The sequence below is a fragment of the Haemorhous mexicanus genome, chromosome 1 (genome assembly GCF_027477595.1).
Source record: "Haemorhous mexicanus isolate bHaeMex1 chromosome 1, bHaeMex1.pri, whole genome shotgun sequence".
NCBI lineage: Eukaryota > Metazoa > Chordata > Aves > Passeriformes > Fringillidae > Haemorhous > Haemorhous mexicanus.
Window position 1 is genome coordinate 66624700 of NC_082341.1, and position 27912 is coordinate 66652611.

Consider the following 27912-nt stretch of genomic DNA (forward strand, 5'->3'; position numbering starts at 1 on the left):
AGGCAGATAGGGCAGCATGAGTGCAATGAATACTTTTTTTTCTTACTTTTGAAACCCTGTTAAAGGACTAGAATGTCTTAGCTGCTCAGGTCAAGAATTGAGATTTTTGAGTAGACTTGTTTTGTCATTAGTACTGCACTAAAAGGAAAAAAGTTCCTAGTTTTCCAGATCCTTTCCTACCTCTTCTGTTTCTTGAAAATAAATATGACAACAATCTCCAGTCATATAAAACCATATCCAAACTTAAATAATGTGTTTAAAACCCTTCCTTTTATCTGTACTTTGACAAGGAAGTTCTTTCAGAGTTCTGGGAGAGAGATGACGCCCTTCCATAGATAAACCCTTCTGAGTTTTACTTCCATCTTGTTACATGGATATTCCCATACTTCAGTTGCCATTTGGGAAACTGCCTTTGATACACCACTCAGCAGAATTATTTTAGCCCAGAGTGTCCTGCATTAGTCTGTGATGGCCTTGAGTTTGACACTTGAAGGAAAGAGACTGCCAGAGTGACTTACCACTCTGTGTTATATGCAGAATACCCAGTTAGCTTCCAGAAATTTTTTCTTTAATGCATCTTTGCGGCCTTTGTACAATTCAGATGGTGTTAATTCTAAGTGGATGTGTGATTCTTACACAAGTTTTCTGGAAAATTACAGCACTGTACTGATAGGCAGGTGGAGGCAGTAGGTATTTTTGAGAAAGCAGATGTCAGTTTGGAATTTGGCAACCAGATTTTCATCTCAGACTAAAAGTTATTAGCCACTACCACTACTGCTAATTATTGTCTTTCATAAAGCATACATAATTCATAACTGCATGTTCACACAATGAATGGTGAGTGCCATTTCTGCGTATCTGAGTGTTTTAAAAAGCCTTGCAAATGCAATGTTCATAATTCTGGATAACCAGGGCATAGTAGATTCAGTTGCTATGGTTGCAGGCAACAGAAGGGGAAGATCTGTATTGCACCTCAGGCAGCAATAACTGATTGTACCACTAAATCCACTTACATTCTTTTTGGTTTTTTTTAATTACAATAATTCATTGTTCTGCTGACCTTGCTGCACGTAACTTCACTGTCACTAGCAGAGGCAGGGAACAGGCACTATAAACTGAGGGCCCAGTGAAGAAGTTGTCCCCAGCCTAAAACACTGACCTGTAATAAGGAAGTATGTAAGCAGAAGCTCTGAGTTAAATGTATCCATGCAACACTGGAATGTCTCTAAAAGCAGTTGACTTTAGTCCCAGTATATCTTGACAATAAATTATAATTGGTTCCAAAAGGAGACTCTTCTCATTTGTTTACATTTGATCAAAAAGATTTAATAACAAGATGTGACCTTATCTCCTTAGGAGAGCTTAGACTTTTATTTTGTTTTTAAAGTATATCTGAAGAGTAAGTTAAAAAGGAGCATGTGGACCCCAGCCCTTTTCCTGTTAACAGTTTGGAATTACAGGCCAGAACAAGTTTTACTTTTTAAAATACAGCTGTAGTTTTCACTCCCGTGAGATGCATGAATCAGATCAATGCTTTGCTGTTTCAGTTTAGTGGAAAGCAGAAAGAGTAGTACCATAAATGGTTAAAAATATCCTCAGAGGCCAGCTAAGCAATATCTATTTCCAGGATGGATTACCAGGGGCGCACTAACAACCTGTATCTCTTAACAGAGGTAGCCAGTTAGAGGAGCGGTGACTCCGTAAGTCGCTGTAATTTTCCCATTGTGTGTGCCCACCTGTTACTATTTGCTGCAATGCACAGTATCTTTGTAGCTACCTGAACTCATCAGAACCAATCTAATTTTCTCAATAGTTCTTTTAAAAGTTCCCTCCGTGCTGCAGAGAGGTAGGATCAGAGTGACACTCAGTGGCAAGACAGTAAAAGTGATTCTCAGATTGTCTCTAACATCTATTGTTAGAGCATTCTTATAAAATTTTAGTCAGATAATTGTTAGTATTTTCTGTCTTTTTGATAATATTCTATATAAGAATTGTAATTCAGACCAAAATATGTACTGTTGTGCAAAGTACATATGTAAAAAATATGTACTGATTATGCAAACTAAAAGAAAGATTGTGTACTTACTTTGCCAAGGCCCACTTCACTCCTAACTTTATGTGCTGTGATCTCCTGCAACTGAAAAAAAAAGGGAAAAAGAATTTAGGAAATTAAACTAAAAACTGAAAAACTGAATTTCAGAATCAAGAGACATGAATCACCTAGTTGTACATTCTGTGGTAATTGAATCTTTACAGATAACTTGAACAGTTCCAAGAATAGCATTTTACATCTTGCATACAATTTATCATGTTGTCTGTGTATAACTGACAGTTCATGAACCTCTCGGTTATTTGTGTTGTACCAAAACATCATCTTTATCTGGGAAAAAAATTCCTTTTTATGTTAGTAAATACTGGAATAAATTATGGAATAGTTACTGTTAAAGATTTTTAACATCAGCCCTTAGAAGTGTTTAGGACAAATATTTTAGGTGGAGTCGTTCTGCAGTAAGGGTAGAGTGTGGGCTGTCACTCTTTCTAGCTGTGCTTGCTCAGGTGCAGGGAAAGATTGGTAGGATTATATTCGATTATGGAGCCAGAAATTCTCCTGAGCCTGTGGCTTTCTAGAGTCACCTGAGCCCAGCATTCAAGGATGTTAATGAATAAGAGCTGTTGTGATGCAATGTTCCTTGAAACACTGTATGCAAAATATTTCCCTCTGTCTCAAACAGGGTCCTGTTGCATCCCCCATGTCCATGCGATCTGTTCTAACCAGCGGCTCCTGCCTTTCTCCGCCACCTCCGCCACCTCCGCCCCCGGGACCGCCCCCGATCTTCGATACGGAAACCACAAAGGATGAAGGAACTGCAGCTCGCTCAGCCCTCTTTGCACAGCTTAACCAGGGAGAGGCAATTACCAAAGGTCGGGAGAAAAGAAATCGAATTGTGATCCAGGAGTCAAACTACATCAAGAGCTGTTACATTTTTCTCAGCATTTCACGGCTTTCACAGCATTTTTAAGTTACATTCTAGCAGCTCAGATCCTTCTGAGGCTTGCAATGGTCCAATGGAGAAGGCTGTGTACCAAAACGTGCTTTAGAAGCTACAGCACTCAAATAAGTTCAGTATACCTGACATTCACACCATTTAGAGGTATCCTTTTAATTTTAAGGCAGCCAAGCTGGATATCTTCAGCCCCCAGTAGCTGGTTAGCCTCTTAAGTTGCAATTGCAATAAAGTTTTATCCCTCTTTCTGACTCACATTGAGTGTACAAACCTGTGTCAAAACGTCTTACATGTCAGGTGAAATAAAGCTTTTTGTATTAAAATTGGACAGCTGTAATTTAAGTATATATCTATAAATTTAAATACATATGATTGATATATTTGCATTTAATGCTGCAGGGATAGATCAAATATTGTCATAAATTAGAAAAAGAAACTCTGTTTTACGGATGGAAAAACATGATACAACAAGCTCTCAGAGCTTGCTACAGAGAGGGACCTAGAAGACATTGTGGGATTTTCTGTTGAAGATACTAAGAGCCCATCCACAGTAGAAGAGTTTTTATATGATCTGCTAAAAAGTATGTCAGCAATTACACTTCAGGTCGTTACCCAGGTAAACCTTGAGGAAATTTTTTTTAAAAAGTAATTTCAGAGAATAACATAACACAACTGCAAACAAACTTCTCATGCTTCAATATGAGCACTTTTAGGATTGGAAAATAGACTCTCTTTCACAAGCACCTTTCTTTTTGGTTTTTCAGGGCTTCGACATGTCTCTGATGACCAGAAGACTCACAAGAACCCCAGCCTACGTGCCCAAGGTCCACCTGTTCGTTCTCCAACAAAAAGCCATACTCCAAGTCCTACCTCTCCCAAGAATTCCCCACAGCAGAACCATGCCCCTGTCTTGGAGCTAGAGGGAAAGAAGTGGAGAGTGGTGAGTTCCAGTCACACCTCTGAATTGCACTTTGCACATTGCAAACCAGGAGGACTGAAACATCTCGTCTGTCATTCACATGCAACAAAACAAAGTTGCAACTAAAAAGGGCTGAGTCCTCTATTTCTCTGCATTGCTGCAGTTCAACTTTTACTATTCTGTACGATCTTAATTAATTTGTCTCTGAGAATCACTTATTAATTCATCTCACTGGAGAACATCAGAACTGGCATATAAATTCCTTGCAAAATCAGACAATGCCCCAGAAACAAGTCCATTAGAAAACACCAATTAAAATCCCTTTTTGCCGCCCATTCCTGTGAATGAGAACAGTCATCACAGACCACCCTCTCCAGTTTCCCTAGCCAATGGAATTATACATTTATATTTCATTGCCTGTTCCACGCAAGCATGTTTTCTGTGCTTAAAAGTAGAGGAGTGTTTTCCTTTTGCCCAGTCTACAGATGGAAAAAGGAGATTTGTTTAAAGTTTAGGTGTTAATTGATGTAGGCATATGCTAAAGAATCTATGAATGAAAATTGATTAAGAGAGAGCAGAAAGAACACGCAGTTTAGTCATGCAGAAGATTATATACACAGTCAGTGTATATTACAGGAGAGTCCAGTTTGCATAAGGTGCAGTCACTGTTTGCCTGTGTTATGTTGTTACGGTTCTACTACTTGGAACTTTCCTTGTGGATCCCCAGCCTTTCCTGGGCATCCAGGGAGTGTAATTGTTCTTTTAAGTCTAGTGAAAGGAAGTTTATTTGCCTATTACTCCATTATTGTATATGGTAATGCCTGTATGTGTTCACAATATTATATAACACTTGGGGAAGGAAAACTTGCTCTGTTCTTCAGTCTGAATCAGATGGAAGCCATACAGCAGTTTTGTGAGTGCCTTTTTTAATTTTTGTGAGCATAACATCTTAGCTGCAAAGTTAATGGATTTTATCACTGTCTGTGCTAACTTCTTCAGCTCTGCAGCTCTAAGTGATACAGTGTCATCTAAGGGTCAGTTAGGTGAGATGTGGTGAGATATCTGGTCACGAAGCAGATTTGGATTTTAAGCCACAGGAAGGATATTGCTCTATTGTAACTGAAGATGCAATGACTCGAGGATAAATTGTACTAAACTCTGTCTGAGTGTTAGCTTAAGACTGTTAGTTAAAGAGAACCAATTAAATAAACTTTCTTTTGAAATAGGAATATCAAGAGGATAAGAATGACCTGGTCATTAACAACACTGAACTCAAGCAAGTGGCCTACATTTTTAAGTGTAACAAATCTACACTTCAGATAAAAGGAAAAATCAACTCAATTACTATTGGTGAGTGGGTAGCTCAGCTGGGCTTCAAGTGACAATCTTGGAAAAACTGACTTATGTGATTAATAATGCATCTGAATCATTCCATTCACTTTAATGATTGATTACGAAAGTCACTCAGCTATGCAGTGCAGGCTGGGAATTTTCATAGTTAATGTAGCAGGTGTGCATGTATTTGCTTTTGTCTTGCCTTTCTTATTTACGATTGCTTTTATTTTAGACAACTGTAAAAAGTTTGGCCTTGTGTTTGACAATGTTGTGGGAATCGTGGAAGTGATCAACTCCAGGGATATTCAGATTCAGGTAAATATCCAGTTGAGAGATGAAGACAGACCTAGAACAAGTGGGGGTGAAAAAGCCCAACATATAGTTACAAGAAATTTTAAAAACCCACAGAGTACAACAAAAGTAAGAAGTATCCAAATGGATCTTTATATGCTCTAAATTCTGCTGATGTTTTTAGAAAATGCTTGTGAAAACTATTTACTATCACTGAACCAACCTCTCGTAGCCCAGTGCCTTCTGGTTCTGGTGGAGCTGAGAGATCTGTACACTGGTAGAACTGTTACTTCTGTCCCTGATCTGCTTGCTTTCATGCTAAGCAACTCCCAGCACTTGAAAGTTCAGTGGTGCTTACAGAAGAAATTCTAGCAGTTAGCTATTTGATTTCTAATTGCACAAGATTTTTTTATTTTCTTATCCTTTCAATGGAAATGTTCAAATGGACTGTCAAGGGACATCTAAATGCTATAATGTAAAAGTAGGTGCTGCGATTTCAAAAAAATCTCCCTGGCCAGTGATGTGACACTTTATATAACTAAGTAGTGTACTTATTTGTCTTCAAAAAGCTTCATCAGAGATCATCTTCCTTGTGACTCTCATGAAAAGAATATACATGTATTTTAAATCTATACATTGCCCTCTGTACTGGGAACACTTGTCCTGCTCAAAATGTACAGTCTGCCTGACATTTACAGCACTCAGTCATCCTGTTCCACAGAGGTCTAACTACCTGCTCTAACGCTGAGTTGTGTCTGACACAGACAGCGTAATCGCAATAAGGGAGTCTAGGACATACTATTTTAAGTGAAAAAGAAATGTTAATTATTATATTAAACTGCCACTCTTCAAAGTGAGGTCTTTTGCTTAAGAGGCTGTGCCTGCTGTATGACATTAAATATAGGTAGTCTTGCTCCATGCTTCAGAAACAATGGTCACAGCCACCACAGGGAATAGGAGCAAGATGGGGTTTTTATATGTTGAACCTTATGCAAGTGACTGAAGTGTAACAATCAGTTTTATTGATGATCACTACATGTCTTTTTACAGCAGAGAAGGCAGTTATAGATCCCAGGCACTTACTGGAGCAGTTTTTAAATAATTATATTATTTTTAATCATTACCTCTTAAACTATTCATGAAAGCTGAAAATTTCATATCTAATAGCAAATCCACAGCTTACTAATACTTAAATAAAATGGAAATACCTTTTATAAGAATCAAAATTCTTGGAATCAAAATTAAGCATGTTCTATGAATATTGCATAAGGCTTCTGTGTATATCATGGAGCAGACTGGGCATCCACTTAGAAAGGCAGGATCTGGTTATATGCTGTATGCTGCTTGAATCAGGCAGCTCCCACAGGGCTGGCCTATGCCAAGTGCTAAGAACCTCAGTTTTCTCAGTGATTTGAAGACCTGAGTTCATAATGTTCAAACATGATATCTTAGAACATACGTGATATGTTGCCTTAACATACATGATATGTTAAGGCCACAGATTTCAGTAAGTTAATCCTATAGATTTTGCTATAGTGACTTTAGTGCCAAATTGTTTGTCTCTCCTTTATCTCAGTGGTATCTTTTTTCTTGCCAGATGATTGCAAAAATTTTTAAACACCCTTCCTTCTGTTCCTGATTGCATAAGAACCCATTTAAGAAGAGGAACTTTAAGATGCATTGATCCACTGCATAGCTCAGACTTCAGGATAAGGGTGGGATGCAAGAGGACAGACCATTTGGTTTACTGCCACATTTAAGGAACTGAAGTTGAAAGATATTCTTTGATTAAGTGATGGGAGACACTTTCATTAACAAGTACATCTCTGTCACGTGCTGTCACTGTTCTATGGCTTAGGATAATCTCTGGTGTTTTTATGTCCAGAGTATATTGCCATCCTTGCTAGAGAGGGCAGGAGCAGGAATTTCTACTGACAAAAAGTGAGTCAGACTGTTGGCCATGAAGAAATCTTTCAATCTGTAAAATTGTAAACAAGAGAAGATTTCCCTTCCTCGCCTCAAGTAAATCATGTGCTTGCTCTTAAAGTGACATATGAAGTAGTTTTAGAGATTTAATTAAGTTGATCTTAGTACCTATTTAGAACTGTAGCTTGCCTGAAGAGGATAAAAACCCTTTCGGGTTGCATACTGGAAGAGCTTTGAATTCTTCAGAGTGTATTACAAATACCTTGTTGAGTACTACTTTATGCTGGGGTCTTTCCTTTGCCCTTACTGGGTTGAAGTTGACATGTTTGACTTCTTAGCCAATACTCACTGCTGAACAAGGTGAACACTGCCTAAATATCAGCACAAAAGCATAACTGAAATTAGAGAGAATCAGAGAAGTTCTGTCATGTTTAATATACAGTTGTGTATTAAAAGATGCTGCACATTACAAGTTTGCTGTTGTGTATAGGTCTTTGTTACCACCACCAAGAATTTTCAGTGTCCAACAAATCAAATCAAAGCATCACGCAGGCAGGTGACACGTAGATCAGATCCTGGTGGCCAAAATTAGACCTAGAAGGCAATGAGGAATTTATTAACAGTATCTCTGTTTGCATTTAAGATTTGATGTTAAGTAGATTTTATTTTGCAGGTGATGGGGAAAGTGCCAACCATTTCTATTAACAAAACAGAAGGCTGCCACATCTACCTCAGTGAGGAGTCATTGGATTGTGAGATTGTGAGTGCCAAGTCATCTGAGATGAACATTCTTATCCCCCAGGATGGTGATTATGTGAGTAAGATATTTTTTTAAATTTCCTTTCTGTTTCATACTAGTCTTGGCAGTTAAGAGCACTTAAGCTGCTAGGAAAGAAACTGATGTAACACGCATAATTATGTCACCGAAAAATGATCCAAAGCAATTTAATTTCTATGTGCCTGTCTCTCAGGAGGAAGAATTCCTTATTTTCTGAGGCACAAAATAATTTAGAGATCAAAAATTATCTCCTGTCTTGCCATTCTGCTGGATAATGGCTTTGTGTCCTATCCATTTGATCTTCTTTTTTTTATATCTAAACATAATCTCCCGAAGAAATTACCTTCACAGAAGAGCACTTAAGTCTGAAGATGATAAGGCTAAAACTAAGATAAATGTAATGCTACTACATAAATAGTAGTGAAATAATACAATATAATATACTTGTTTTTTCTAAAGCTATTGATACACGGATAGCAACTGTAGTACTTTGTACTATTTTCAACGTATGTCCTTAAAAGCCACTTAAACTGGCATTTTTCCAGTTCCTTTCCTGTTCTAGTAAAATTTTCATACTGTGCACAGTGGCATTTCTAGTAAAGTCATGCTCTGTCACCTCACACACAAGCAGACAAAGTGTGCTCATAATAGTTCCCTGGTGTCATCAATAGAGCAGAGTTGAAATTGTAGTGCATGGCCATAGACAGAACTTAAATTTCTTGTTAGTCTGTTGGGCTGGAATTTAGTACAGGGGTTTAGGCTTTATAAAATAAAGTATGTAATGAGAACTTCTGTGCTTCACATTTCCAAAAGTGACTGCTGGATGCCCAGCTTTACAGAAGTAAAAGGGAACAATTTTTAGTGGGCTCATATTCACTTATTTAATTTTAAAAGAGAGTCCTTTTGTTCATTCTTGCCTCAAAATCACCATACCATCAGAAATTACTGGCTACCAAAACATCTCTTTGAGGTCTAAACAAAAAACCCTTCTCTTCACATATTTTTTCCTTTACTGGGTATAGAGAAATACTCAACAACATCCCCCATCATTTCACTGAATTTGTAGAATAGCGGGGCTCTTTATTTGATGTTCTGCTTCATTTTGTGTACCCCACAAAGGATGCTGATTATTTTGAAGTGTATCACACTTAAAATGACTGGGGTTTTTAATTTTATTTTATTCTTCCATATTACAGTATTGCTTTTGTCCTTAAAATTAGACTACTGGCTTAATCTCCACATCTAAATCCTCTCTACCGTCTTCCAACCCAGACATCGATGGAATCTGAAGTAATTTCTGACATGAGGCTTATTTACTTAGTTGATGCAGATAATGGTGTGAGAGAGATTATTGCAAAGTTGTACCATACCAAGGCTGTTTGAAACTGGGTAGCAATCAGGCTTTTTCCTGTGTGGCATTGTTAAATAACTTCCTAGGGTAATGAAGAAGGCTTCTCTCTAATCCTGGCATGTCTGAACTATCAATGCTTTCGCAGTCATGTAGAACTAATAGTATTCCACCAGTTTTCATGAGATATCCCCTGTTTGTTTAACCATCATTGTTGCTTTTGTTTCCTACCAGAAAGAATTTCCGGTTCCTGAACAGTTCAAGACAGCATGGGATGGATCTAAGTTGGTCACTGAACCTGCAGAGATTGTGGGTTGACTTCCTCACACCGTAGAGCACTTGCTGACTGCGGCCAGACTGCGGCCAGCACACACAAAGCAGTAATGTAAAGAACTAGAGGTAGCAGGAGTTCATGCTGCTGTCATAGGCCTTCAAGCATTAGCTCTGCATGCTAGGAACAATAACACATCTGGCACCCTTTTGTTAGGCATCCCAGTCTTGGTCACATCTCCACACAGTTTGCCTTCACATACAATTTTAATTCTGAATGAGAATGCAATAGGTTAAACCCCCTCTGCCCTCCAGTCACATCATTGGTTTGAAATTTTGTATACATTAAGCCAACATACTGCATGATACACTTCTTTTTTTCATCTTGCTTCAGTGCATTCCTTTTTGTATTTCTGCTAATCAAAAACAGCATTAAGACTTTAAGGTGTTTATTTTTGCCTATTAAGCAATTCCTGTATGGTGCAGTAAAAATGTACCTGTAGAAAGTATGCAGTTTCTAGCAGTTCTGTGGCAATCATAATGTGTTTGGTTTCAAACAAGCAAAAAAGGACAACTTTCACCACAGCAATATATGAAAAAATGAAAATGAAAAAAAAAAATCTGGTAGTTTAATCAAAAATGTTTTTAATATGCATATTTAGAAGATCCCACAGTTTTCTGTGAAGATTTTACTATGGTTCACAGACTCGCTGCTGCCCTCTGATTTCTTGCAAATTAGCAATTCCTTCTAAGCTAGGGCCTCATCAATGCTAAAACCTTGCAGGAAATTACTTGAAGGTTTTTTGCTCCTTGGATTTCTTTTTTTTTTCTCTTTTTTTTTTTTTTTTTTTTTTTGGGTGACACAGTCTCTCACTTTTTAAAATTTCACATTTTATCTTGCATCTTATACAGAAAACCAAGGAAGACAGACACATCTGATACCAGCTAGTTTCCCTTACTTACAAAGTTCCTTTAAAATATTTGTATTGTAACTCATCATGTTCATTAAAAGTATCATCCTGGGGTTTTTTTTCCCCCACATTTGTAGGAGTTACTCACTTTCAAATATGTTCATAAAGCAAAGCCATAGATTTATGCCATACTAATTCTGAGCCCAAATAAAGGGCTGGTTTAGGCCTTTGACTCTACTTTACAGTCCCTACATTTTATTTTTTTTTAAACAAAGGTGGAGTATTGTATACATTTGTACTATTTCAGCACATAGTACAAATAAAACTTAAAAAAATTTAAAAGTCAGTTTATGTTTTTGATCACTTGTAATACTTTGTATCACTTAAATGACAGTGAGATGCTTGCAGAGCTAGTTACAAGCTAAATTTTGTGCCTAACTTACCCTGAAAGTTCATTAACTCTTAAGGGTTTTTAAGTATACCTTTGATTGTAAACCCTATACAATACAACCAGTAGTGCTCATTCCTTACAGTTTTGCTATCTGATGTTTAACCTATGTGTATAATGTGTTTGCTTTAATATATATCATTTTTTCAACAGTAAACTTCTTATGAAATAAAAAGGAAAATGTACTTGTTTAAAAACAAAGTTGTTCAGAGCTTAACCTATTGCACTGTTTGTCCTATAAGCTTTCTTTTCCTTAAACCCTGTTTAAAAAGGTGTAGTGATAAAAAGTAGCTCTTCCTTCCATTTCACTAAAATATCACCACTTTTGCTGCCATAATCCACCTGACAGTGAGTAGAGGATATTCCGTATGCTGGCAGATAAACCTGAAGTGCCATGCACATAACTTTGGCAACAGCCAGCAAATTGAGCTTTTCATGATTCTCACTTCTAGGTACACTTGTATCTTCCAGGGATTATGTCTAGGGAAGTGATCATTATGTAGTGCAAGTTGGTACAGTTTGCCTTCTATTTTTAGCTTTTCCTGATGTTTATCTATGTGGCTTCAATCACAGGAGGTCCACTCCATATATCACTTGGATGTGTCTCATCTCTGAAAAATGGGCATCGCATACTTGTCATGATAAAAGGATTGTTGAAGGGCTATTTAATCCTTAAATCGTAATTGTAATGTGTTCCACAAAATAATCTCCTTCTGGAGCATTCTGGCCTGAGATACCGACTTTTTCTTTCATACAGCATTAAAGAGGGAACAAGGCATTATGCAGCAGCAGGATGCCACTTACTGCTTTGGAGGTAAGACACCAGCCAGTTATCAAATCCTGATGATAAAAAGAAAGCAGCAAGACAGCCCTGAATCACTACAGAGGCAAATTCTTATAGTTCCTCTGAGGGATTTAACTCCCCCATCAAATACAAAGTCCATGAAGGCTGATCTGATTCTTCTTTAAACATTAGAAGGCAAACTCCTTCATGGCTAGACCTTCACCTTAACACTCACATTAAGTACATTACTTTGACTGGTTACTTAGCAGAAATAGGTCCTGTAAAGTAACAACACATGCCTGACAGTCTGAGCACACCTCAGACCTTGGTGAGAGGGCAGAAGTTTAAAAGAAAAGAAAATAAAAGAAGTTTAAAAGAAAATTGCCTCAGACCCAAGGCAATCGATACCAAGTCAATGCATTACTAAACACCAGAAAAGTAGGAGAGAGACTTCTAAAATAGATTATATCCAGCACTCTTAGTCAACCACATAACAACAACAACAAACCTAGAACCACCTTTTGTCAGTTCAATTTGGTCATCATAAAAAATACTTGTCATAGTATTCTTTCCAGTAGGTTGGACTGTTCTTTCCCTGCAACCTGTCATTAAATTAAAAATTACAAAGGAGTGCTAAATCAACAAAGTTCTGCTTCTATTTAACATGAATTTGTGTACAATTAAAGGTTAAAAACTCATTTTGTGAAAAATCAAGTTTATCTTAAGAATAGAAATAGCCAACAAACTGCAGAAGAGTCATTTGATGAGTCATCTCAACCAAGAGCAGTTGCAGCCACCAAATTTTCAGCAGCAAGACTGATCTGTGTTTGATGGTTGATTCCAGCAAGGAATGAACTGCTAAATGCTGAGCATCCCTGAGGTCCCATTGATCTTTTTTTTACTGCATGCTGTCACACAAAGATACCCTTTGATTTTTGCGTTACACTGCAGTAATATTGTGGTCATGCCCTAAAGTCAGTACCACTGCTAAAACAGAAAACAGTGAATTTGGTTCATATATTGATATGGAAAAAAATGTGTATGGTGAAATTAGCCAGTTCATTTCTATAAACCTGCATGGGTCAAATATGCACTAGTACAGATGCTCTCAATCAGACAGTAAAACACACATAAAAGGGAAGGTGAGTTTTTAATTTAAGTATCTAAACGTAAAGAGCTTTTTTCCTTATGAAAAACTTCAATGGATGTCAAACTTTCTTAATTAGAACAGGGTGCAAAGAGGAGGGAGCCAGGCTCTCTTCAGGGGTGCCCAGTGACAGGACCAGAGACAATGGGCACACACTGAAACACAGGAGATTCCCTCTGTCTGCCTGCCAGGAAGCTGTTTTCAGGTGCGATTGACCAACATTAACACAGGTCGCTCAGAGAGGCAATGGAGTCTCCCTCCTTGGAGAATTCACAAGTCCCATGGACACGGCCCTGCACAGGCGGCTCTAGGAGGCCCTGCTTGGGCAGGGGCCAGGTGGACTCCCGAGATCCCTGGCAACCTCAGCTCTTCTGCGTTCTGTGATTCTCGCTTTGTTGTTCAGAATACTGGTTACTAAGAATCCACGGAAATTAGAAGCATCGAGGTAGTAACTTCAAGTACCCACCAGATGGCAGGAAACAGCCGAGGCCAGGTCTTTGCAAGCTTTTAATGACAACCTGGGGGACTGCAGCGATTACAAAGGGCGTGAATGCTGTTTGCCATGGAGCTGGGGAATTCTGCCCTCTAAAAGTCACTGTAAAAACACTTAGTATTACTTTGATATTGAAATTATCATCTTGGTAAAAGTTAAAGGTTTGAGTGGGAGGAACAAGGAAGAATAAAAAATAACTACTTGTTACCAATTATTAAAAAGATCTTTTGGATTGTTTTTCCTTCTTTTTTTTTTTTTTTTAAACACTGCTAAGTGTATCTCCATTCAAAAAAATACTTGACTGAAATTAAAAGTAATATTTAACAGAGCCATTGACGATAAAGGAGCAAGTAATTTCAAATCTGTGTTTGAAGACCAGAAATCTTTTCCATGTGCTAGAGAATTAGGCACTTTCTAAGGCTTCCCTGTGCCATCGTTATTTTGCAGACAAATGATTTTTTCTTCTTACTCTTTCCTGAATCCTCAATGTATCTGGATCTGCAGGAGTTCCTCCAGTGTTACTGCACTGTGTGTTCACCACGCTGTGCCTCACATGTCTTTCCTAGAGATCAAACATTTGGCCATTTGGAATGCTTCAGGGGCTCAGTTCAGTGTGCACCCTTAGTGCACTCTCCTGATGTGCTGTTCAACTTGTCTCCTTCTAAAACATGGAAGCTTCCAGACAAATGGAGGTAACGTTCAGTCAATTACACAGTATGCTAGCAAGCACAGCAGTTATCAAGAACATACAAAGCAGATTCAGCTTCCCTTATGGAGGTGATCTGGGCCCAGCTGCTGTGAAAATATTGCCCAGAAGTAGCTACTGATCTCTGAAGATGCCTATAAACAGGCCCCTGACTTGTGATAAAATCCCCCTCTTATTAGATGAAAATCATAAATAATGCTCCCCAAGGAATGTTCTGACTACCAGAAGACAAGAATCTGCTCTGTCTTTATGGCTGAAATAACCCTGAAAAATCTTTTTGTATGCCAAAAGTTTTGTAGAAGAACAGAGAACATTCTCTACCACCCAAAACTCAGTGGTGACTTCCTAGGTTTAACTCTTCTTCCCTAGGTCTTGTGGCATGCTGAGGACCCTACCTGATCACCACTGACCACCAAAGACTCTTACTCTCTGAAGCCATAGTCCCACGGCTGCTTCAACAGCAGCACCACCATATCTCCTCCCTGGGAAGAGAAGGGAATGTGACAGAGAAGGGAGTTAGGCAACTGGTAAGGCTTTGCAGGGCCACGTTCCTGAGTAAAGCTGTTCTGTTGTTACTCTTCCTTCAAACAAGGCCAAGGTAAAAGGCAAATAAAGGTGTTCAAGCACAACTCCTAAACCAGACAGTACTAATAAACAGGCAACCACACAAAAAACTTGTGTACCCTAAGATGAAAGTGGAAAAGTTGTATTTTTTATCAACTGTGACCACCAGGATTCTGTTTTCTCTGTATTCCACTTGAAGTTGCATCTATTAGAAGTTGCCTCAGTCAACTGTGTAAGGCTTTAGAGCCAATCTCTCCTTCAAGTTCCTTAGATGGATGAGACACATCAGTTTCAGAGTGAAAGACTCAATTAATTTAATTTGGGAGAAAGTTGTTCCATTTTCCACCATTTTTACATTATGTAAATGCATACATATGTTTTTTGGCTCAAGTTTCCTGTTCCGTATTGGGCTGCTTGCCCCAACAAGGAGGAAGGTTCTCATTCTTTGGTGACTGTATAGTTTCAGTGACGAAGAATCTCTTTAACCATCATTTGCATTTAATTTCACTCTGTACATGATCATAAATACCAGATACAAATGTCTAAATAGCATGAATTGTAGCTGCTGGGCCAAACAATAATTAACCACTTTGCAATGACAAGAGCGTGTTGTTGATTAATGTCCAACAACTCTCATCCAAGGACTCTTTAGAAGAGCTCCTATTATTAGAATATTTCAGTATGATGCGGGAGATGTGATCTGTTATCCCCCGAGCAAAGAAAAGAACTGAACTTCAGTGCTTCGGTGATTCCTCGGTTTTAAAAGTGGTTTAAACCCCTTGAAAACAAGATGCTGGAAGGCATATCAAAAATGAGCAAAGGTACAATGTCTGCAGCTCTGTACAACAGCCAGATTTACAGCACACCAGTGTTCATTACCTCTTATTGACCATGAAGATTTCCCCACTCAAGAGTGACTGATCAGGTTTTTCAGCATTATCTACACTTAAAGAGCTTAAGGTGAGATTCCAGATTCCCCTTAAACCCTCACTATTATGACACCAGCTTTTAGGTGCTTACCTCCTTCTTTTGATCTAGTTCAAAACATTTCCTCTTGCCTAAATCTCATTTCTAGGGAAGAGGATATTTAACTGCCTAGGCATTCAACTACTTACTTTCATCAGCTGGTACAACAAGCTGCCCACCCATAAGCTAAAGCAATGCAGCAAGGAACTGGTGCTGCAGAAGACTATAAATACTGCTCTGTGTGGCAATCTGACACAGCAATGAAACAAGACCCTCTGTCATCAAAAGCCTAAACTGTGAGTTTCTCACCACTGGCAAGCCATGTTGTCACAGCATCTCTGTCATCTGTGTCCCAGAATAGAAAAATCTGAATGCTCACAGAATTTGTGGGTCAGTTGTGGGGCATTTTTTTTTTAAGCGGAAGAATGAAAAACTAGTAACTGAAAAATTTGGGCATGAGGAAACATTACATTGCTACCTGTTAGTCACCTGCTCTCTGCTGTCAGTGATTCTGTTTCACCTTGAATATCCAGAATAATCTCATAGTGAATTCTAACTATGGTTATGCCTGTGTAATGCTGCTGCTAGTGAGCCTAAAATTTACATATGACTGGCAACATTATATGAAGTCTCTAAGATCTTGTAATTTTATTTTAAGATCTGATCTGGCTTTCAAAACCTGTGGCCACAGAAACAAAAAAAAACCCCAAACCAAAACAAACAAACAAAAAAACCCACAAAAAGAAAAAAGAAAAAAACAAAACAAACAAAAAAAAAACCACCAAAAAAAACCCAAACCCAAAACCTAGATACTACTTGGTCCTGAATGGTTTGTGGTAAAAAAAAAAAAATTAAATAGATTGTAACTTGTGAAGGAAGAAGTGAAATATTATAGAGAAAGAAGTCTTGTTGCATTTATTGTAAGTTTTCCAAAATGGTTTTTCTATTAGGAATTAATAGATGGTTTCAAACCATGTTTTCCTCTATACACGTGTCCATCTTCCCTCCTTTCTTCCTTCTTAATCATGGTAAAACTTGCTGTGTTTCCCTAAACATTTACCTATATTGATTTCACCAAGGTCTGTGTTACAAAACATGCCAGTGTAATTAAAACCATAGCTACATAGTGAGTGCAAGCACCTTACATAACTGCATAATATTGTATGGGTCACTATTTGATAATCACTTAGGCAATGCATCTTAGCTTGCTTGTGTTAGAGACTTGCTCCACACAAACTTCTGGGACTGAAAGACTGGAAATTTCTGTTAGATACATGGGAAAAATTCTTTACTGTGAGGGCGGTGAGGCAGTGGAACAGGTTGCCCAGAGAAGCTGTGGATGTCCCACCCCTGGAAGTGGTCAAGGCCAGGTGTTCAAGTGTTCACCCCTGGATGGGGTTTGGAGCCACCTGGGCTCATGGAAGCTATCCCTTCCCATGGGGCAGTGATCTTTAACGTCCATTCCAAACCAGGCCATTCTATGATTCTATTATGATTTTATGAAATTATTTCAATTTTTTAAAATTAGGTGAGGTTAAATGGGAAAATAGTTCACCAGGGAGAGGGAGCAACTTCTGGTTATGTTCAGCATTGACTTGTGCTGTCTTCAATACGGGAAACATTCCAGGTTCATCGTATGTATTACTTGTTAATTCAGTATTGAGCTGTGTTAACATCTCTGTCAGACAGAACTGTTGGTCTGGTTGAGATGCTTAACAGAACACAGAAACCTTAAAGACTAAAAGTTAGTTAGAAGAACTGTGTTTAAACTTGCTGCTGGTTCTTTGTTCAGCACTTGAAGGGAGCAAGTGCTGTGAGGAGCGGCTGAGGGAGCTGAGGGTGTTTAGCGTGGAGGAGGCTCAGGGGTGACCTGATCGCTCTCCCTAACTCCCTGAAAGGAGGCTGTATCCAGGTGGGGGTCGGCCTCTTCTCCGGAGAGTTTCAGGTTGGATATTAGGAAGAATTTCTTCGCAGAAGGGGTGACTAGACATTGGAATGGGCCGTCCAGGGAAATGGTGGAGACACAGTGCATGAAAGTGTTTAAGGAAAGCCTGAAGGTGGCACTCGGTGCCCTGGTCTAGTTGACAGGGTCATGTTCAGTCACAGGCCGGACTCGATTACAGAGATCTTTTCCAACCTAAATGACTCTGTGGATTGTGGGGGTTTTGTTTTGGGCTTTGTTTGTGTTTGTTTTGGGTGGTTTTGTTTGTTTCGTTTTGGTTGTTGTTTTTTTTTTTCCCCAGAGGACGAACATGATATGTGATAGGGGAAAAGATGAAAAGGGGGAGATAGAAAAAAGAAAAATACCCCACAACATTAATACAGGAAAATAAAACGGCAGAACTTGCGCACCGTGAGGAGCTCCGCAGGCCGCTTCGTTCGCACGTCAGGCGCAGTCGCCTCTCCCTCAGCGCTCGGCGATACCATCTCGTAGCGGGGGCGGGGGGGAAACCTGTTTCTCCCCTGGCGCGGCGCTCTCCTCCTCAGGCTCTTCCCCCCCCAACTCCGCTGCGATAAGTGGGAGAGGCGAGGTGCGTCTCCGGCGCACGCGCAGTGAACGCTCAATGCCCGCCGCGATGGAGGAGGTGGCGGAGCGCGGCCGGGCTGGCGCTGGGGCGGCGGCGATGGCGGAGGGAGGCAGCCCCGCCGGAGAGGAGGCAGCCAACGCCGCGTCCTCACCACCGTCGTGCTCCCCTCCGGAGGGCGGCGGGACGAAGCCACTTAGCGCGGCGGAATACGCGCGGCGCGTACACCAGTGGCTGTGGGACTCGTACTGCGGGTACCTGGGCTGGCAGGGCTGCCCACCCGCCTTCCTCGCTGCCGCCGCCGCCGCGCAGCCGCCCCCGCCCGCCGCCGCTGCCTACTACAGCCCCTTCTACCTCTTCGCTCCGCCACCAGCACACACGGCCTCCTCCGGGACGGGGCCCCGCGCCCCCGCCGCTGCCAGCCCAGCCTGGCCGGGAGCGGCGGGCGCGGTGTCCCCCCTGCCCAGGGCGGCCTCCGGCAGCGCCGCCAGCACCAGCGGCAGCGCCGCCTCCAGGGACACGGGGCGGCCGGCGGGTGAGTGGGGGCCGGGGCTGGGCGTGGGGAGGAAGGGGAGCCTGATGAGAGCCGCAGCTCCGGGAAGCAGGATCTGGAGGGAAGCCGGGGGTGTGCGACGTTGAGAGTCGCTGCGCTTCCGTTGGCTGCGGCCCCGGGCGTGTGGCTGTGCCTTGTGACACAGGGTGACAGCCCTAATACCGAGGTCGTAAGTCCGGAACTTGGTCCATAAACAAGTTTGGATACAGGGTGACAGCCCTGATACCGAGGTTTTAAATGCAGAACGTGATACGTAAGCAGGTTTGAGGGGATTGACTTGCATGTACAGCTTACAGCTTCAGAGCTTGTAAAGATGTTTTCTTGCATAAGAAAGAGGTGATTTTTTTTCCAGTGGAACTTATTCTTGTGGTCACAGGCTTGTAATGCATCTAGCTTTATAAGTAGCCCTTTTGGATTACGAAATCTAAACTAACTTTGCCTATTTTAGTGAGCTCTTGGTGCTTAAATAAAATAATTTTGTCGAATCGAAGCAGAGAAGTGAAAACATGCTGACGTTGAACAGGCTAGGCAGTGGGACCCGAGATAAACAAACGTCTGTTGCAGCTGTAAACATTGAAGGCAGTGCACAGCAGGCCTTCTGTTTATATTTTTCAGGAATAAAGCAAACTCACTCTGACCTCATGAGAGGTAAAACCTAGAACAGCAACAACTCCTCACAAGTCGAGGAGTGCCTAGGTCACATTCCTTGAATGTTTGTACCACTGTGAGCAAAGGTAGGAAACTGGAGGAGAGCACTGCTGGTGGACTTTGGAAAAAAGCCAGAGCTCATTTCTCTTTGCAGGACAAAGTACGACATTGCTGATCTGTGACATTATTTATAAGCTTAGTGGCCGTATGTGTGTGGAAGATGTTTTTTGTTCCTTTTTCCTTATTTCCAAGGGAAGGGAGCCTAGCCTCTGAGCTTGTTTCTTTCTTATGTTTTTAAGAAGATAATTTACCCCAAATACTTCATTTTTTAACTGCTTCTTTAACTGTAGATATCTTACTCCTTAACTCTCTTATTCTGCTTCGGATTGGTGTAATCAAATATTCCAGTCTGATTAAGAGATGAGATCTGCATGTAGTCGATAATTCCGCTACTGTACAAACACATTTGGGAACCCAGGCTTTCTGCTCAAGAAGCATCCAAGCATTTCCTGACTGTAAAGTGATAACAGATATACAGACCCCTTCCAGACACCTTCACCTGTTTTTTAAACACGGTTAGGACACAGAATAGTATTTTCTGTAATTATGCCCTGATTCTGTTATAGTTTGGTTATGAACTGATGTTACCAGTCATTAAAGGGAGGGTTGGACAAAGGCTAGGCTGAAATGATTATTGAAATTTTACCTGTTTTTTCAGGAGCTACTTCCATATGTTAAAGGTTATTTGGGGCATGAATAACATTTCATGCTGCTGAACATGGTTATTCTGAATATTGCATACTATTGCAATACACTTGGCCTTCTTGAGGGGACTAGATATGTGATGCAGTGATACAATACAGTTATAAACAAAGACTGCTGTGCTGATGCTTTGGCTTCAGATTGCAGATGGATATATCCGGAACAGCTAAAGTGATTATGGCTCCTTCTTCCCTGCTGTAGATTATTGCCCACACAGCAGTGAGGCGAGGCAGGGCAGGTCATGTATCTGTCCCTGTGGCAGTGCAGTTTACAGCCCGTGTGCTTACGTAAGCTGAAATAAGTGACAGCTTATGTTAATGTTGAAGATTTCAAACTGGAATGTCAAAAAGTGGGATTGTAAACTGCCTCTGCCTCTTCAGTCTGCCTACAGGTGTGTGTCAGAGCAGCAAAATTTAACAGCACCCTGGTCACAGGCAGGCTTTTTGTGGACAGTCACCGTGATTTAGGCACTTCCTTGCCTGGTCCCTCCCTGCCTCACTGCAGGAGATTACTGCTCATACGCTGGGAACAGTAGGGCAAAAGGTGCATCCAGGCCCCAGCTGCCCTGTGGCTGACTGGTGCAAACTCCTCTTAAACAGTATGTGGATGTAATATCCTAGACATTGAGCTGGATGGATGTTGAATTTGGCTGTCCTTGCTGAATAAATAGTAACCCTTGGCAAAAGAGTAGATATGACGAACAGCTTGAATCACTGCAGTGTAAATCTGCCAGAATCTAAGGATTGCCAAGGTTTCTTAATATGTTGGAGTTAAACATAATTTGAATACTTATTTTCCTAGCCCCATGTAGCTTCTTCTTTAGGCTGTCATTTAATTTAATTTATTCAATGGTGAATAAATCAGTCTCTACCACCAACTCCAATAAATGTGCTGCTTTTGACAGAGCAGATGAAAGCTTTCACTTGGTGCTGTGTGCTCAAGCCAGGATTGGGAGACTGGCTGTGTTCTCTCCTGCCTTAGTTGAAGAATCTCTAATTAGAATTAGAAAACTTGGACAGGCTTTGACAATGCCAGTGGAATGTATTTTAGTGTTATACGTGTCTTGGTTTGACACAGGTCCAACACCAGGCACCAAGAGAGTCACTTGGTCACCCTCCACTGCCACAGCTGGGTAGAGGATGGCAAAAAGATAAAGAAATAAAGGAAGGCTTCTTGAGTGAGATAAGGACAAGGAGGACTATTTCAAGGGAAAAACAGGCTCAACTTTAGTTGCAAAGTGAAATTTATTTCTAACAGAATCAGAGGAGGATAATGAAAAGTAAAATAAGCCTGTAAAATACCATTTCACCCCCAGCCCCTCCCTCCTTCCCACCAACAGTGCAGGGAAAAAGGGCATGGTCAGTTCATCACGAAGATTTTCTTCCACTGCTCCAGAAGAGGAGTCCTTCCCCTGTGAGACTTCGGGATCCCTCCCAGAGAAGACAGCTCTCTGTGAACTTCCCCAGCCTGGGTCCACTCTCACAAGCAGCAGCCCAACCACACCTGCTGCAAACCTGAGTCCCTCCCACAGGCAGACAGCCCTCCCAAAACTGCTGCAACATCGGTCTGTCTTTCCACGGGGTGCAGTCCTCCCAGGACAGGCTGCTCCAGCCTGGAAGCAGGGAGTCCTTCTCTCCACTGTATCTCCCACTGGATCACAGCCTCTTCCAGGTATCCACCTGCTCTGGCATGGGCACCTCCCCACGGGCTGCAGGTGGATCTCTGCATTCCCTGTGGATCCCCATGGGCTGCAGGGGGACAGCAGCTGCTTCACCATGATCATCACCACAGCCTGTAGAGGAATCTCGGTTCTGGTGCCTGGAGCACCTCCTCCCCTCCTTCTCCACTAACCTTGGTGTCACCATGTTGTTTCCCTCACATATTCTCACCTCCTCCTCGTCTCTGACTAGAAGCAAAACCCATTAGTTTGTTTCAATTTTCTTAACTATGTCATCACAGAGGCATTACCAGCCTCCCTCAGTGGCCCAGTTTTGGCCAGCAGCATGCCCATCTTTGTGGGCCCCCTGCTACCTAAAACCAGGCTGCTTGATACTGTCAATGCAAAGTGATCAGTGCAGCAGGTATGAAACGAAGCTGTATAAACCCAGGTATGTTAAATAAGAGCTGGCTCTTAGCTGATCTCTGCCAGATTCTTCTTACCCTGTTTAAAAGTGCTGTGGGCTTGGCTCTCACAGCTCATGGGGCCATGGCTGGCACCATCAGTCTCAGCAGCTGAACTGAGGAGGTTTATTCTAAATGAAACTTGATGGTGATTTTCTTTCCTCTTTTGTCCTTACTCTGTGTGGGGATAAGTAGTCTCAGAAACAGTAACAAAACCAGTCCCTGTTTCCACAGGTTCCATCTGGTAGTAGAAAGGCATTTCTAAGTGAAGTTTTGATGTGAGTCCTTGTATGCTACATGTGAGAGTCCTTTGGAAAATAGAGGAGTAGCTGGGTCCAGAAGAAATTATTTTGCAACACTATTTCTTGGAAACTTTCTAAGACACTCTCTAATATTTTCTTTGTTTAAATCACCTGAGTAACAAAAGATTGTGACTCCTTCCTTTGTGCCCATTTGCATGTGGCCAGTTAAATAGGAGAATATGTTTTCTGGCTGCAGATAGAGCAGTATGCTGTGTTTTGTTAAAACTAATGTACAGAAATGTTTATGCCAAGTATTTTCATTAATTCCTGTTTGTATTTGAATGGAGATAAAATAGGCTGTATTTTACTCAGAGAACTGGTACTTGATATACACAGAAGCCTTGGTGCTGAGGGATAAAAATGTTATGGTAGGTCTGATTTTCTTTGTAATCTGTTCTCTATGAGATTATTCTAAACAAAAGAACAAAAAAAATTATCTTCGGTACTTCAGTTCTTTAGCAGGGTCTGATTTTGGCTGTGATCCTAATCATGAGAGACTTGCTTGTGAAACAGTTAAAGTTCTTCAAGAAGCTTCTTCTAATTCAACTTAAGCAATTCAGATTATTTTTTATGCATTCGTCTTTATAAATTTTCTCAAAAAACATGTGAGCAGACCTCTAGGTTATGTTCTTGTAGAGAGGTTAATGTGGGTTTTGCTTTAGACATTAGTGTTAACTTTGTGTTAGCGCAGTAAAATCTGGGTAATGTGAACTATTTCTGTTGCAGGTCGGGAGTTCCTTATCCCTTCACTGGCACACAGGTTCATAGCAGAGATGGTGGATTTTTTTATTCTGTTCTTTATAAAGGCAACCATCATTTTAAGTATTATGCACCTCAGTGGAATAAAGTAAGTTGAACAATTTAAAGCTTTGTTACATACAGCTTTAAGCTTTTCATGCTCTTTGAGGTGTCAGGTTGTATTTATGGTATGTTTTTGCATATGATATCATTAAATAAATGACAGAAGTTGAGGAAAAGCTAACCACTAGACTAACTTCATTGTAAATACATCCTAATTTTGGGTCAGCTGATAGAAACACAGAATTTGTACTGGTCTGTAGGCTTTTAAACTCACTACTAAGGAAAGATTAGACTTGCACATTCATGGAGGGGAAGGAATAGCAAGATTACAGAATGTTCATTTGAATTTTCAAAGAAAAAAAACATTGACACACTTTTTAAGCAGCCTTTAAAATGTACTAGATCTGGCTGTGATTAAGTTAATTTTAGCATCTTTCATGTTAATGTATAGCATCTTCTGTGGTGCTGTGTTTCAGATTTCTGACTTAAACAATGCTAACCCCACAAAAAAAATCTAATCAAGCAGATCAGATATGAATGTACTTTGAAAATACAGCCTGGTTGCTAGGAATACTACCACACTGCAGGCTTCACTGGGTGTAAATTGGGTTTCTTAAAAAGTGCAAGTAAGCAATGTGTGTGTCAACTGTACACTAGACTGAAAGATTCATCATTTCACATTTTTGTACACAGATGTAATAATTTACCCCAAACACTTTATTTTTTAACTGCTTCTTTAGCTGTAGATATCTTACTCCTTAACTCTCTTATTCTGCTTTGGATTGGTGTAATCAAATATTCCAGTCTGATTAAGAGATGAGATCTTGGTGCAGTCGATAATTCCACTACTGTACAAACACATTTTGGAACCCAGGCTTTCTGCTCAAGAACCATCCAAGTTTCCTGACTGTAAAGTGATAACAGATATACAAATGCCTTCCAGACACCTTCACCCATGGCTAAAAAGGGGTGTGAAAGAGGGTCAAATCCAAAACAATAAATGAGTCAGTGTAAATGATCGCTGGGTTTTGTTCAGATAAGCAGCAATTAAAATGCCAAACGTTCCTTTCTGTTTAGTGGCCAGATCCCATCACCTGTAACCTGACAGTTTGTGTTTCCACTTTGCCTTTAGTAGGTGGAGAATGATACAAAGTGAAGTACTGGAAAGATGGGGAACAACTATATGTATGTTGCTGCTGTAAAGTGATGAAAAGAGTTATTTACAGCGTTTTCAATATTAATAGTTTTGAGACAGTTGCTTACAGGGAACTTCAGCAAAATGTTCTGGGGGGTTATCTGCTTAAGAGACATGGTGTGCTTGGGGTTAGGCTGAATTGTCATGGAAAACATAGGCCCTCACAGGCTCAAGAAAGGCACTTGAGGCTAAAGCTGTATTGAAAGGAAATGCAGGTTGTGCTACATTGGTTTTTTAATTCCTGGGTTGTTTGGGGTTTTTTTCAGTCTTCAAGTCTAAATGAAAAGGAGGGCAAGTAGCACAAATATTAGATGGACTGTTTTAAAGTGGGACTGCACAGTTCTGTGTGAGCCTTAATTAGACACATGAGTGAAAAATTCTTGCCTTAGTATGTTGTAAGTATATCCATTCCAGGTATCAGATAAGAATGTTACATCTGTGGAGTTTATCTTATGAAAATACGCCATTAACTCCAAATGGATGCTTCCAATAGTTCTGTTAGGCTAAAAACCTTAAGGTTTCAATTGCTTTATGTTTGAATCCTCCTATTGCATACCAAGGTGCCTCCAAACAAGTATGGTAAGCCATGAAGAATGAGAATGAGGAATCCTAATGAGAACCCTGATCATGCAGAGGAGGATATAGGGCTCCCCTGATTTCTTAGGGAGACTGCCAACTTTTCCCTTGCATTTGTAAAGAGTGCCCTTTTCTTTTTCCTTGAGTGCAGTGTAGGAAGATACTTGGAGACTTGGATGCCTTCCATTTGTATCGAGTTAGATGATTATGTGCAGAATCTGTTTACCTCCCAAGAAGTGTGAGAATTTTCAGAACAATTCTGCAGCTCACTAACCAGGGACACCATTGTGCAAAAGTGATAATAAAGAATGATCTTTTCTTAATGAAAAAGACAAAACAAATTAGGCAGTAACTCAGAATGAAACTGAGTGTTCTGAATTTTAATGGCCTGTTTAGTATCAGAGAGGGTGCAAGGAGCTTTTGTTCTCTTATAATACCAGAACAGAGGGAGTGAATTCTGGTATTAAAGGGGTAACACTGGTATCGGGAGAAGGGTGGTTTTAAAGTTCAGTTTTATTTTGTACAGGGACATCTCTAAATTTGCCATGCATTACATCATAGAAGAAATAGATGAAGATACGTCCATGGAAGATTTGCAGAAAATGATGATAGTAGCTCTCATCTACAGGTTATTAGTCTGCTTTTATGAGGTAACTACTCATAAACATTAACCCCTGTAATTAACAGTTGTGAGTTGTTGAAGAAATGGTTTTAAAAAATAATGTTATCGTTGGCCAATAAAGTAAATCCTCTTAACAGTATTTTGGATTATGTTGAAGCTTATGACATTCACATAGTCCTGAGGATAACTAAGTTTGGGAGACCTGTCAACAACACGGTGATGTGGGGACTTAAAATAACCTTTCTTTTACAGATAATCTGTATTTGGGGAGCAGGTGGAGCAACCCCAGGGAAATTCTTGCTTGGACTGCGAGTTGTGACGTGTGAAACTTCTGTACTTATTGCACCCAGCCGTGTGTTAGTCATTCCATCTTCTAATGTCAGCATGACAACGTAAGTGCTCCTGCTCAGGCTCGCTGCATTCAGGTTAACAGTGTCGAAAGTGTGTGATTTGGAAGGAAGTTCACCGTTGCTTTGTTGTTGACCTTTGCAATAGTCAGGCTGGAACAGCTATTGTCAGATTCTGTGATCTAAGAATTAAATGGTAATTATTCAGTCACATGGAGTATTTTTCAGGGTAGGTGGTTAAATCTCCTCTAAAGCTCGACTTCTGTGCTGTGCAAAACTTGGGCACTAAACTTGGAAGTTAACTACTAATGTAAGCAGAAAAGTGAAAGTAAGGCACTGAATGTTCTATTCTGATTTCAGGTCCACAGTACGAGCTTTGATCAAGAATTTTTCTATTGCATCATTTTTTCCTGCGTTCATTACACTGCTGTTTTTCCAGCATAACAGAACCGCCTATGATATTGTAGCAGGAACTATTGTGGTCAGAAGAAATGGAGTCAGATGATACCAAAAAATGAGATTTCTAGACTGGTTCTGAACATCCCCTCCAAACCCCAGTGAATAAAGAGACCTACCCCAGAACTGAAATTGAGGTGTCTGTTGGAATCTTTTGCCCTAATTAAATAGGAACTGATTCAGAAGCTAAAGAAAATGTATGGTTCCTGTATGATGCCAGCAACTACCTTCAAAGTATTGGAGTTTTCATAGACGCCAAAGAAGTTTGGGAGAGAAGATACGTATTAAATCCAGGAGTATTAACCTCTGACTGATGAGACAAAACCTGTCTGCTTTAACTGCAAAAAGGAGCTGTTCTGTTCGTCAGTCTGGGAAAGCAGACCCCTAGGAATATGCCACCTTCAAAGAAATATTGCTCCTACAGTTTTGGATGTTGGCAGATAATTAGAAAATGAAGTTCTTCTCCAGGCAGTTGCCTTTCAAAGGATTTGGGAGAAGAAACCTGCAGTATTAGACAGCAAGGCAAATGATGTTAATTAAGTTGCCATGTATTTAGAGAGATCAGCAGTGGTTATCAGTGTCTTTTATTATTGCTTCACAGATCATATTTTCTCACCTTTAAGTATTTTCTCACAACATTGATGTGAAAAGTTTTTTTGCATGATTGTCTCAAGCACTGTCACTTACTTCACGTGTCCAAGCTAATGAAGAAGTGAAACAATAGCTGCTTTTTCCTCTGGGAAGGGTATGTTACACTGCAGTGTTAGTGATCTGGTGTGTGTAAATAATTCTGGAGCCATCAACAGTACAGACCATGCTAATGAAAGGTAACTTTTTTGCTTCTGTTTGGAGTGAAAGCACTTGTCTATTTCTTGCATATAATGCAGAGCAGAAGTGAATGTGTTTCAGGAGCATGCAGAAACCATTAACTGAAATGTGTTATGGGTGTAAATCTGCAGAAGTACAAAATACTGGTTATTTTCACTTTATCATTCTAGCTAATTGTTTGTATATTCAGAATAACTTAAATACTGAATAAAGAAACCTAATATTTTGCATGACTATATCGCTTTGATGATTCATTCTCATGTTATGAGTATCTCAGGAAATTAA

The 27912-nt window shown here is 40.2% G+C and overlaps 2 protein-coding genes and 1 long non-coding RNA gene across 4 annotated transcripts in view; 2 read left to right on the forward strand and 1 right to left on the reverse strand.

The window, feature by feature from the left end:
* CAP2 (cyclase associated actin cytoskeleton regulatory protein 2) overlaps positions 1–11432 on the forward strand; it is a 68835-nt gene extending 57403 nt beyond the window's left edge. For both annotated transcript variants that reach the window (XM_059852161.1, XM_059852150.1), the window contains 6 exons: positions 2733–2922; positions 3770–3945; positions 5151–5274; positions 5492–5574; positions 8150–8290; positions 9837–11432. In XM_059852161.1, the coding sequence (XP_059708144.1) occupies positions 2733–2922; positions 3770–3945; positions 5151–5274; positions 5492–5574; positions 8150–8290; positions 9837–9920 (798 nt within the window). In that variant the 3' untranslated portion in view covers positions 9921–11432. The remainder of the gene's footprint in view (positions 1–2732; positions 2923–3769; positions 3946–5150; positions 5275–5491; positions 5575–8149; positions 8291–9836) is intronic.
* On the reverse strand, positions 1401–18447 carry LOC132330162 (uncharacterized). The gene is made up of 3 exons (XR_009487233.1): positions 18244–18447; positions 14757–14843; positions 1401–2137 (listed from the first exon to the last, which is right to left on the reverse strand). It is a non-coding gene; the product is annotated as an uncharacterized LOC132330162 (long non-coding RNA).
* Positions 18435–27863, forward strand: FAM8A1 (family with sequence similarity 8 member A1). The gene is made up of 5 exons (XM_059852173.1): positions 18435–18951; positions 23529–23649; positions 25901–26024; positions 26249–26388; positions 26704–27863. Exons 1-5 carry the CDS (start codon positions 18456–18458, stop codon positions 26846–26848), a joined length of 1026 nt encoding a protein of 341 aa, XP_059708156.1. The 5' UTR covers positions 18435–18455; the 3' UTR covers positions 26849–27863.
* Positions 27864–27912: the final 49 nt, after the last annotated feature.